This window comes from Heterodontus francisci, chromosome 28 (assembly GCF_036365525.1).
Source record: "Heterodontus francisci isolate sHetFra1 chromosome 28, sHetFra1.hap1, whole genome shotgun sequence".
NCBI lineage: Eukaryota > Metazoa > Chordata > Chondrichthyes > Heterodontiformes > Heterodontidae > Heterodontus > Heterodontus francisci.
In genome coordinates, this window is record NC_090398.1 from 25,977,385 (window position 1) to 25,990,865 (window position 13,481).

Sequence of the window (13,481 nt, forward strand, 5' to 3'; positions counted from 1 at the left end):
TGTTATACTTGTCAGAGAGGGGGATAGCCACAGGGGATTCCTGCACGGACTGCCTGCCCCTTCTAGCGGTCACCCATCTATCTGCCTGCACCTTGGGTGTAACCACTTCTCTAAAACTCCTGTCTATGACACTTTCTTCCACTTGCATTCTCCTAAGTGCATCCAGTTGCCGCTCCAACCGATCCATGCAGTCTGTGAGGAGCTGCAACTGGGTGCACTTCCTGCAGATGTAGTCGTCCGGAACGCTGGAAGCGTCACGGACCTCCCACATCTCACAGGTGAATCACTTCACCCCTCTAACTGTCATTTCTAGCACTAATTATTTAATTAATATAAAATAAATAAATACTTATTAAATCCTTGCTAAATTGGTATAATTAACTTGATTTCTAATATTTGCCAGTTCTGAAGGAGGGTCAGTGAAATGTTAATTCTGCTTCTCTCTCCACAGATGCTGCCAGACACCTACTGAGTGTTTCCAGCATTTCTCGTTTTTTATTTCAGATTTCCAGCATCCGCAGTATTTTGCTTTTCCTTTGCAGTGAAACAGGCTTTTGAAGTGCCGAGACTGTTGTGGTGGCAGGTAATTAGCACACAGCAAACTTCCTCAAACAGCAATGTGGCAATCACCAAAGAAGCTGATATCTTTATGGATGTTAATCCTTTCAGTTTCGGTTTTACTGGGTCACCCAACTGTATAAGTTCCGCCGCACTCAAGTCAGATTCTGCAGAATAATGACAGGTTCTGAAGAGGCGCCGCTCAGAGGGACAGGACCCAGTTCAATGAACAGACGAAAAAAACAAGGCGCTCTTTGGATTTCACTGTGCTTGGTTCTCTTTGTGATCATTGTAAGTAGCTGCATTCTTCATTCAATCGATCAAAAAATGTCAATCTTCGTGTCCGATGTTCTGAATTCCATTGATTGGCCTTGTTGTGCGAACTTTGAGATGTGGAAACCAACTCTTTGGACTGGAAGGAGAAGTCACGGCACTGTGCCTGGTGAAAGTGCTTCCTTTTCATGAACTAATATCTGTGGAACATCTGGGAATAGGCACCTGCCTTCACTGCCGGGAGTTTAGGCATCTCTTGGGCACAGAGTCTGACAGGCAAGCAGAGGCAGGTATACCCAGCGGGTATACCCAGCGGGTATACCAGCTATACCCAGCGGGTATACCTTCCCTGCAAGTTAAGGGAAGGAAAATTGGGAGGGATCTGTAACCAGCACATTATTCGTGATGCCTCATTTTCCCATCTGCTCGCTGCCGAGGTGGAAAATACAGAAATGTACCCCCGATTGGCATCATCGTTCCTTGTCAGCAACAACTCGAGGTCTGTGCCACCAGAACTGGCCTTGCCATTTGCTGCCCACTTATCTCAAGTCTTTTTTTTTTCTTACAAGCAGCGGCTGTGGCTCGGTGGGTAGCCCTGTCATCTCCAAGTGTCAAGGAACACTCTAGAATCTTTTGCGCAAAATCTAGGCAAACGCTACTGTGTCACACTGATGGAACACTGCACTGTTGGAGGTGACATCTTTCAGATGAGACAATAAACCAAGACCCTCTTAGGTGAATGTAAAACTCCAATGGCACTATTTTGAAGAAGAGGAAGGGAGTTATCCCAGTGTCCGGGCCCAACATTTATCCCTTAACCGACATCAGAAAGAGAGATTATCTGTCCTTTATCACATGCTGTTTGAGGGAGCTTGCCCTGCACAAATTAACTGCAGTGTTTCCTATGTTACAACAGTGACTAACAGAATTGATAAAGGGGAGTCGGTGGATGTGGTATATTTGGTTTTTAGAAGACTTTTGATAAAGCCCCCACAGGAGGTTGGTTAGAAAAAATTAAAGCACTTGGGATGAGAGGTAATATACTGGCATGGATTAAGGATTGGTTAACATGCAGAAAACAGGGAGTAGGAATAAACGGGTCATTCTCGCATTGACAGGCTGTGACTAGTGGGGCACCAGAGGGATCAGTGCTTGGGCCCCAGCTGTTCACAATATATATCAATGATTTGGATGCGGGGATCAAATGTAATATTTACAAGTTCTCAGATGACACAAAACTAGGTGGAAAAGTATGTTGTGAGAAAGATGCAAAGCAGCTTCAAGGGGATTTGGACAGAGTTAGTGAGTGTGCAAGAATGTATCAGATGTAATGTAATGTGGAAAAATGTGATGTTATCCAGTTTGGTTGGAGGAATAGATGTGCAGAGTATTTCCTAAATGACAAGAGATTGGAAAGTGTAGATGTACAAAGAGACCTGGGTGTCCTTGCTATGTCACTGAACGCTAAAATGCAGGCACAGCAAGCAATTAAGAAGGCTAATGGCATGTTAGCCTTTTTTGCAAGATGATTTGAGTACAGGAGTAGTGAAGTCTTGTTTCGATTGTATAGAACCTTAGTTAGAGTGCACTTGGAGCACTGTGTGCAGTTTTGGTCCCTTTACATTTGGAAGGATATTATTGCCTTGGCGGGAGTATAATGAAGGTTCACCAGACTTATTCCTGGGATGGCGGGTCTGCCCTATTAAGAGGGATTAGGGAAACTGGACGAGTATTCTCCAGAGTTCCAAAAAATGAAAGGTGATCACATTGAAATGTACAGGATAGATGTTCCCCCTGGTTGGGGAGACTGGAACCAGGGGAGACTATTTAAAAATAAGCAGGAAGCCACTTAGGACAGAGATGAGGAGAAATGTCTTTACTCAGAGGGTTGTGAATCTTTGGAATTCTCTACCCCAGAGGGCTGTGGAAACTCAGTCATTGAGTATGTTTAAAACAGAGATTGACAGATTTCTAAATACCAATGACATAAAGGGGATAAGAGGATAGTGTGGAAAACAGACTTTGAAGTGGATAATCAGCCATGATCATACTGAATGGCAGGGCAGACTCGATGGGCTCCTTCTCCTATGTTCCAAGGTTCAAGAATGTACTTTGTTGGCTGTAAAGTACTTTGGGATGCCCTGAGCACGTGGAGGGAATTATATAAATGCTATTTAAAACCTTTGCTCCCTCTTTGTAATTGTCCATTGTTTGGGTCACTAATGTAAATGACAGTATAAAGTCTTGATGCTTGGTCACACTCCCACTTTGTTGTACTGAGCAGGGCATTCTTGCTGCCTATCTCATCGGAAACAAGAAGGAAAATGTCATCCAACTGGACATGGCAAAAAGCTCCGCAGCTTACATCTTCAACCACACCATTGAATCCGATCATCTGGCCATACAACACATCCAAGAAGAGAGAAAGAACAACAAAATGTTTGATAATGTTTGGAGCAAGGCAACGAAGGAAATGACCATGGATCCACCAAGTGGGCTGATGAAAGAGCACATGTTCGCTGTTTATGCCTATACGATCTCGAATGGCAGTAACTTCTTCAGAATATTCAATGAAGCAATGCGACAGTACGGAGCCAGTGATGCAATCTATGCGAAGAATTTCAAGTTCATAGGTTTTCATTATCTTCTATCCGTCGCCATGCAGACGCTAAACAACATTTCCCACTGTGCAAGAAAGACGACATATAGAGGGTTTACCAAGTTGGCTGAGGCTCAGGTGGGATCAGAGATAAGATTCGGATACTTTGCTTCTTCCTCATTTTCGAAAAAGGTTGCCCTTAAATTCACTAAGAACACCACAAAGACTAACACGTTTTTGCAGATACGCTCACAGTTTGGTGTCCCAATCCAAAACTACTCGGCTGTGCCTGATGAGCAGGAGGTTCTGATTCCACCTGATGAGGTATTTGAAGTTGAACAGTATATTCCCTGGGAATATGGCATTAATATTTCTCTCACGGCCAAGAGGAGGAACGGACCCCTAGTGAATTTGGAAATGGACAAAAATGGGAACCTCGTGGCGGTACATAGTGAGGGGGCTACAATTTTGACATTAGGTAGATTGTGGATTCTGGCACTGCTGGTTCCCATCTGGGTGTAACATATTATTAATGTTTTGCAATTGTGGATTCATGTGGCCCAGGTTCCCTTCTCGGTGGAAAGTATTAAGTTCCTGCAGTTTTCTGTAACTGCACCAAACCTAAGAAGAAAAGAAATAGGAGCAGGAATAGCTCATTCAGCCCCTCGAGTCTGCTATGCCACTCAACAAGATCATGGCCGATCTGACCTTGGTCTCAACTCCATACTCCCGCTCATTCCCCATCATCCTGGAATCACCTGTAGTTGAAACATCTGCCCATCTCGGGACTGGCAGCCTCTAATTTCTGAGATGGTTGCAAAGGCTTTCCGAAATGTTCTATTGTTCAATTTGCTCAGCTTGATCACTAAAGAAATAAAGCCAAATGCTAGTTTCACCTGTTGTGCTCGATATAATGCCCGCTTATTCAAATTGTGTAATATTATGTACAAGTGTACTGCTAGATTTCATGGTTAATTGTTAGGCATTAACGTATCTGCAAACATGCTGCACGTGAACTCTGTACTTTAAATTATGAATTTCAAAGAGTTTGTTCTGCAACTGAATCTCTTTATTTGCTTATCAAAGTCGCAAACGTAGTGAAGTAAATATTAGCACAGCAAATTATATCAGACTGAACATTTGAATTAGAATCTATTTCCACAATTGGAGAGGTGAACATTTAGAATGAAATAAAATGAATATGGAACAAACATATAGTTTCAAGTAAACATGAAAATTGATAGTTGAACACCTGTGTGCCATTTTTGAGTTCTAAGTAAATAATCGAACAAATCAAACTGTAATAAAATTATTCTTTTACTTGTATTCTCACTGCACTGAATACTTCATAATGAGATTACTGATGATTTTGTGCACGGTTTGATAGGTCCTTCCAATATCTTTTAACATTTTCTCACTTTTCTATCCCTCTTACACAAGATTAATCAGCTTCCGCATTTTACATTTCTGTCAAATGTGAATGTTGTCTCTCTCCAGCCTTGGCATTATCTTCACACAGTTTGCTTTCTAGATACGTTTCCAAAAGTAGGCCAGGAAATGAAAATGATCCATTTCGCTGCCGCCACTCTGAATCCAGGCAGGTCCCCTTTCGAAGAGGATTACTGGGCAATGATGTTGAACACAAACCTTGGGTAATGTTAACTCCAAATCCAGGAATAATTGTACTTGTGAGAGTCTCACTGCAGCCCAAACTGGGCCCTTCCTGTCTGCACATTTTCCCATTGGAGAGCATTCAGCCCCAGATATTCTGCAGAAGCAGCGCTTTGGGGCCAGGTGGCTGAGTCTCGTGAATCTGTTGCTGGGCCTCAAATGTTACAATGGGAGATGAAACTTGCTCAGCTCCAACTGGAAATCCTGAATGGGCTACCGACAAGACAGAGGCACTGCATGCGCAGGCATCTAGTGTGGCATAGTGGTTTGTACAACATTCTCACAACCACAGCAACCTGGGTTCAGTTCTGGATACTGTCTGTGTGAGTTTGCAAATTCTCCCTGTGATTGTACGGGTTTCCCATGGGTTGAAAGGTAATTTGGCCATTGAAAATTGCCCCCAGTGTAGGTAGGAGAATTGTGGGGATGGGAGAGGGAAATGTGATTCATATAGGATTAGAACAAATGGGTGGTTGATACTTGCTGGGCCAAAGGGCCTTTTTTGATGCTGTATCTCTCTATGACTCTATCTAGTTTGCGATTGACAACAACAACACTTGCATTTATAGAACATCTTTAAGGCCCGGAGGTACAGGAGCATTAGCAAACAGAATTCTTTAAGAGAGTGTTAACGTCTGTTTGTAATGTTTGCTGGATCTGCGGTTTTATTATCACCAATTTCGATAGTTGCCGAAGGAACAGTGTCTCTGGGTCAATGCTGTCATCGCGTGGTCCTCAGAGTTTACTGTAACATGGTTCACATTACCACAGTGAAGTGTCGTAAATCCTTCATCTCCAGACACTATCAGAGTCTACTAAACATAGTTCACATTACCACAGTGAAGTCTTGTAAATCATTCATCTCCAGACACTATCAGAGTCTACTGTAACAGAGTTCACATTACCACAGTGAAGTCTTGTAAATCGTTCATCTCCAGACACTATCAGAGTGTACTGTAACAGAGTTCACATTACAACAGTGAAGTCTTGTAAATCGTTCATCTCCAAACACTATCAGAGTTTACTGTAACATAGTTCACATTACCACAGTGAAGTCTTGTAAATCGTTCATCTCCAGACACTATCAGAGTGTACTGTAACAGAGTTCACATTACAACAGTGAAGTCTTGTAAATCGTTCATCTCCAAACACTATCAGAGTTTACTGTAACATAGTTCACATTACCACAGTGAAGTCTTGTAAATCGTTCATCTCCAGACACTATCAGAGTGTACTGTAACATAGTTCACATTACCACAGTGAAGTCTTGTAAATCGTTCATCTCCAGACACTATCAGAGTGTACTGTAACATAGTTCACATTACCACAGTGAAGCCTTGTAAATCGTTCATCTCCAGACACTATCAGAGTTTACTGTAACAGAGTTCACATTACCACAGTGAAGTCTTGTAAATCGTTCATCTCCAGACACTATCAGAGTGTACTGTAACATAGTTCACATTACCACAGTGAAGTCTTGTAAATCGTTCATCTCCAGACACTATCAGAGTCTACTGTAACAGAGTTCACATTACCACAGTGAAGTCTTGTAAATCGTTCATCTCCAGACACTATCAGAGTCTACTGTAACAGAGTTCACATTACCACAGTGAAGTCTTGTAAATCGTTCATCTCCAGACACTATCAGAGTGTACTGTAACATAGTTCACATTACCACAGTGAAGTCTTGTAAATTGTTCATCTCCAGACACTATCAGAGTGTACTGTAACATAGTTCACATTACCACAGTGAAGTCTTGTAAATTGTTCACCTCCAGACACTATCAGAGTGTACTGTAACATAGTTCACATTACCACAGTGAAGTCTCGTAAATCGTTCATCTCCAGACACTATCAGAGTTTACTGTAACAGAGTTCACATTACCACAGTGAAGTCTCGTAAATCGTTCATCTCCAGACACTATCAGAGTTTACTGTAACAGAGTTCACATTACCACAGTGAAGTCTTGTAAATCGTTCATCTCCAGACACTATCAGAGTTTACTGTAACATAGTTCACATTACCACAGTGAAGTCTTGTAAATCGTTCATCTCCAGACACTATCAGAGTGTACTGTAACATAGTTCACATTACCACAGTGAAGTCTTGTAAATTGTTCATCTCCAGACACTATCAGAGTTTACTGTAACATAGTTCACATTACCACAGTGAAGTCTTGTAAATCGTTCATCTCCAGACACTATCAGAGTTTACTGTAACATAGTTCACATTACCACAGTGAAGTCTTGTAAATCGTTCATCTCCAGACACTATCAGAGTTTACTGTAACAGAGCTCACATTACCACAGTGAAGTCTTGTAAATCATTCATCTCCAGACACTATCAGAGTCTACTGTAACATAGTTCACATTACCACAGTGAAGTCTTGTAAATTGTTCATCTCCAGACACTATCAGAGTTTACTGTAACATAGTTCACATTACCACAGTGAAGTCTTGTAAATCGTTCATCTCCAGACACTATCAGAGTTTACTGTAACAGAGCTCACATTACCACAGTGAAGTCTTGTAAATCGTTCATCTCCAGACACTATCAGAGTGTACTGTAACATAGTTCACATTACCACAGTGAAGTCTTGTAAATCGTTCATCTCCAGACACTATCAGAGTCTACTGTAACATAGTTCACATTACCACAGTGAAGTCTTGTAAATCGTTCATCTCCAGACACTATCAGAGTTTACTGTAACAGAGTTCACATTACCACAGTGAAGTCTTGTAAATCATTTATCTCCAGACACTATCAGAGTCTACTGTAACATAGTTCACATTACCACAGTGAAGTCTTGTAAATCGTTCATCTCCAGACACTATCAGAGTGTACTGTAACATAGTTCACATTACCACAGTGAAGTCTTGTAAATCGTTCATCTCCAGACACTATCAGAGTCTACTGTAACATAGTTCACATTACCACAGTGAAGTCTTGTAAATCCTTCATCTCCAGACACTATCAGAGTTTACTGTAACAGAGTTCACATTACCACAGTGAAGTCTTGTAAATCGTTCATCTCCAGACACTATCAGAGTGTACTGTAACGTAGTTCACATTACCACAGTGAAGTCTTGTAAATCGTTCATCTCCAGACACTATCAGAGTGTACTGTAACATAGTTCACATTACCACAGTGAAGTCTTGTAAATCGTTCATCTCCAGACACTATCAGAGTGTACTGTAACAGAGTTCACATTACCACAGTGAAGTCTTGTAAATCGTTCATCTCCAGACACTATCAGTGTCTACTGTAACAGAGTTCACATTACCACAGTGAAGTCTTGTAAATTGTTCATCTCCAGACACTATCAGAGTGTACTGTAACATAGTTCACATTACCACAGTGAAGTCTTGTAAATCGTTCATCTCCAGACACTATCAGAGTTTACTGTAACAGAGTTCACATTACCACAGTGAAGTCTTGTAAATCGTTCATCTCCAGACACTATCAGAGTTTACTGTAACAGAGTTCACATTACCACAGTGAAGTCTTGTAAATCGTTCATCTCCAGACACTATCAGAGTGTACTGTAACATAGTTCACATTACCACAGTGAAGCCTTGTAAATCGTTCATCTCCAGACACTATCAGAGTGTACTGTAACATAGTTCACATTACCACAGTGAAGTCTTGTAAATCGTTCATCTCCAGACACTATCAGAGTCTACTGTAACATAGTTCACATTACCACAGTGAAGTCTTGTAAATCGTTCATCTCCAGACACTATCAGAGTTTACTTAACATAGTTCACATTACCACAGTGAAGCCTTGTAAATCGTTCATCTCCAGACACTATCAGAGTGTACTGTAACATAGTTCACATTACCACAGTGAAGCCTTGTAAATCGTTCATCTCCAGACACTATCAGAGTGTACTGTAACATAGTTCACATTACCACAGTGAAGTCTTGTAAATCGTTCATCTCCAGACACTATCAGAGTCTACTGTAACATAGTTCACATTACCACAGTGAAGTCTTGTAAATCGTTCATCTCCAGACACTATCAGAGTCTACTGTAACATAGTTCACATTACCACAGTGAAGTCTTGTAAATCGTTCATCTCCAGACACTATCAGAGTCTACTGTAACATAGTTCACATTACCACAGTGAAGTCTTGTAAATCGTTCATCTCCAGACACTATCAGAGTCTACTGTAACATAGTTCACATTACCACAGTGAAGTCTTGTAAATCGTTCATCTCCAGACACTATCAGAGTTTACTGTAACATAGTTCACATTACCACAGTGAAGTCTTGTAAATCGTTCATCTCCAGACACTATCAGAGTGTACTGTAACATAGTTCACATTACCACAGTGAAGTCTTGTAAATCGTTCATCTCCAGACACTATCAGAGTGTACTGTAACATAGTTCACATTACCACAGTGAAGTCTTGTAAATCGTTCATCTCCAGACACTATCAGAGTTTACTGTAACATAGTTCACATTACCACAGTGAAGTCTTGTAAATCGTTCATCTCCAGACACTATCAGAGTTTACTGTAACATAGTTCACATTACCACAGTGAAGCCTTGTAAATCGTTCATCTCCAGACACTATCAGAGTCTACTGTAACATAGTTCACATTACCACAGTGAAGTCTTGTAAATCGTTCATCTCCAGACACTATCAGAGTTTACTTAACATAGTTCACATTACCACAGTGAAGCCTTGTAAATCGTTCATCTCCAGACACTATCAGAGTTTACTGTAACATAGTTCACATTACCACAGTGAAGTCTTGTAAATCGTTCATCTCCAGACACTATCAGAGTTTACTTAACATAGTTCACATTACCACAGTGAAGCCTTGTAAATCGTTCATCTCCAGACACTATCAGAGTTTACTTAACATAGTTCACATTACCACAGCGAAGTCTTGTAAATCGTTCATCTCCAGACACTATCAGAGTGTACTGTAACATAGTTCACATTACCGCAGTGAAGTCTTGTAAATCGTTCATCTCCAGACACTATCAGAGTTTACTTAACATAGTTCACATTACCACAGTGAAGCCTTGTAAATCGTTCATCTCCAGACACTATCAGAGTTTACTTAACATAGTTCACATTACCACAGTGAAGCCTTGTAAATCGTTCATCTCCAGACACTATCAGAGTTTACTTAACATAGTTCACATTACCACAGTGAAGCCTTGTAAATCGTTCATCTCCAGACACTATCAGAGTCTACTGTAACAGAGTTCACATTACCACAGTGAAGCCTTGTAAATCGTTCATCTCCAGACACTATCAGAGTGTACTGTAACAGAGTTCACATTACCACAGTGAAGCCTTGTAAATCGTTCATCTCCAGACACTATCAGAGTTTACTTAACATAGTTCACATTACCACAGTGAAGCCTTGTAAATCGTTCATCTCCAGACACTATCAGAGTTTACTTAACATAGTTCACATTACCACAGTGAAGCCTTGTAAATCGTTCATCTCCAGACACTATCAGAGTCTACTGTAACAGAGTTCACATTACCACAGTGAAGCCTTGTAAATCGTTCATCTCCAGACACTATCAGAGTGTACTGTAACAGAGTTCACATTACCGCAGTGAAGTCTTGTAAATCGTTCATCTCCAGACACTATCAGAGTGTACTGTAACATAGTTCACATTACCACAGTGAAGTCTTGTAAATCGTTCATCTCCAGACACTATCAGAGTCTACTGTAACATAGTTCACATTACCACAGTGAAGTCTTGTAAATCGTTCATCTCCAGACACTATCAGAGTGTACTGTAACATAGTTCACATTACCACAGTGAAGTCTTGTAAATCGTTCATCTCCAGACACTATCAGAGTCTACTGTAACAGAGTTCACATTACCACAGTGAAGTCTTGTAAATCGTTCATCTCCAGACACTATCAGAGTGTACTGTAACATAGTTCACATTACCACAGTGAAGTCTTGTAAATCGTTCATCTCCAGACACTATCAGAGTCTACTGTAACATAGTTCACATTAACACAGTGAAGTCTTGTAAATCGTTCATCTCCAGACACTATCAGAGTGTACTGTAACATAGTTCACATTACCACAGTGAAGTCTTGTAAATCGTTCATCTCCAGACACTATCAGAGTCTACTGTAACATAGTTCACATTACCACAGTGAAGTCTTGTAAATCGTTCATCTCCAGACACTATCAGAGTTTACTGTAACATAGTTCACATTACCACAGTGAAGTCTTGTAAATCGTTCATCTCCAGACACTATCAGAGTTTACTGTAACATAGTTCACATTACCACAGTGAAGCCTTGTAAATCGTTCATCTCCAGACACTATCAAAGTGTACTGTATCATAGTTCACATTACCACAGTGAAGTCTTGTAAATCGTTCATCTCCAGACACTATCAGAGTGTACTGTAACATAGTTCACATTGCCACAGTGAAGCCTTGTAAATTGTTCATCTCCAGACACTATCAGAGTGTACTGTAACATAGTTCACATTACCACAGTGAAGTCTTGTAAATCGTTCATCTCCAGACACTATCAGAGTGTACTGTAACATAGTTCACATTGCCACAGTGAAGCCTTGTAAATTGTTCATCTCCAGACACTATCAGAGTGTACTGTAACATAGTTCACATTACCACAGTGAAGTCTTGTAAATCGTTCATCTCCAGAATCTATCAGAGTGTACTGTAACATAGTTCACATTACCACAGTGAAGTCTTGTAAATCGTTCATCTCCAGACACTATCAGAGTCTACTGTAACATAGTTCACATTACCACAGTGAAGTCTTGTAAATCGTTCATCTCCAGACACTATCAGAGTTTACTGTAACATAGTTCACATTGCCACAGTGAAGCCTTGTAAATTGTTCATCTCCAGACACTATCAGAGTCTACTGTAACATAGTTCACATTACCACAGTGAAGTCTTGTAAATCGTTCATCTCCAGACACTAGCAGAGTCTACTGTAACAGAGTTCACATTACCACAGTGAAGTCTTGTAAATTGCTCATCTCCAGACACTATCAGAGTCTACTGTAAAATAGTTCACATTACCACAGTGAAGTCTTGTAAATCGTTCATCTCCAGACACTAGCAGAGTCTACTGTAACAGAGTTCACATTACCAATGTGAAGTCTTGTAAATCGTTCATCTCCACACACTATCAGAGTGTACTGTAACATAGTTCACATTACCACAGTGAAGTCTTGTAAATCGTTCATCTCCAGACACTATCAGAGTGTACTGTAACATAGTTCACATTACCACAGTGAAGTCTTGTAAATCGTTCATCTCCAGACACTATCAGAGTTTACTGTAACAGAGTTCACATTACCACAGTGATGTCTTGTAAATTGTTCATCTCCAGACACTATCAGAGTGTACTGTAACATAGTTCACATTACCACAGTGAAGTCTTGTAAATTGTTCATCTCCAGACACTATCAGAGTGTACTGTAACATAGTTCACATTACCACAGTGAAGTCTTGTAAATCGTTCATCTCCAGACACTAGCAGAGTCTACTGTAACAGAGTTCACATTACCACAGTGAAGTCTTGTAAATCGTTCATCTCCAGACACTATCAGAGTTTACTGTAACAGAGTTCACATTACCACAGTGAAGTCTTGTAAATCGTTCATCTCCAGACACTATCAGAGTGTACTGTAACAGAGTTCACATTACCACAGTGAAGTCTTGTAAATCGTTCATCTCCAGACACTATCAGAGTTTACTGTAACAGAGTTCACATTACCACAGTGAAGTCTTGTAAATCGTTCATCTCCAGACACTATCAGAGTTTACTGTAACAGAGTTCACATTACCGCAGTGAAGTCTTGTAAATCGTTCATCTCCAGACACTATCAGAGTGTACTGTAACATAGTTCACATTACCACAGTGAAGTCTTGTAAATCGTTCATCTCCAGACACTATCAGAGTTTACTGTAACATAGTTCACATTACCACAGTGAAGCCTTGTAAATCGTTCATCTCCAGACACTATCAGAGTCTACTGTAACATAGTTCACATTACCACAGTGAAGTCTTGTAAATCGTTCATCTCCAGACACTATCAGAGTGTACTGTAACATAGTTCACATTACCACAGTGAAGTCTTGTAAATCGTTCATCTCCAGACACTATCAGAGTGTACTGTAACATAGTTCACATTACCACAGTGAAGTCTTGTAAATCGTTCATCTCCAGACACGATCAGAGTTTACTGTAACATAGTTCACATTACCACAGTGAAGCCTTGTAAATCGTTCATCTCCAGACACTATCAGAGTGTACTGTAACATAGTTCACATTACCACAGTGAAGTCTTGTAAATCGTTCATCTCCAGACACTATCAGAGTGTACTGTAACATAGTTCA

At 40.5% G+C, this 13,481-nt stretch overlaps 1 protein-coding gene across 1 annotated transcript; it reads left to right on the forward strand.

The window, feature by feature from the left end:
* The first annotated feature begins 567 nt into the window (after positions 1–567).
* Positions 568–4,756, forward strand: LOC137385151 (ecto-ADP-ribosyltransferase 5-like). The gene is made up of 2 exons (XM_068060091.1): positions 568–849; positions 3,116–4,756. The coding sequence occupies exons 1-2, from the start codon at positions 736–738 to the stop codon at positions 3,950–3,952; spliced, it is 951 nt and encodes a 316-aa protein (XP_067916192.1). The 5' UTR covers positions 568–735; the 3' UTR covers positions 3,953–4,756.
* The last annotated feature ends 8,725 nt before the right edge of the window (positions 4,757–13,481 follow it).

Bases quoted from the DNA above. Each gene is read 5' to 3' on its own strand.
- LOC137385151 (XM_068060091.1), top strand. From the start codon at position 736: ATGACAGGTTCTGAAGAGGCGCCGCTCAGAGGGACAGGACCCAGTTCA. The intron at 850-3,115 runs GTAAGTAGCTGC...TGTACTGAGCAG, and splicing joins TGGTTCTCTTTGTGATCATT to GGCATTCTTGCTGCCTATCT.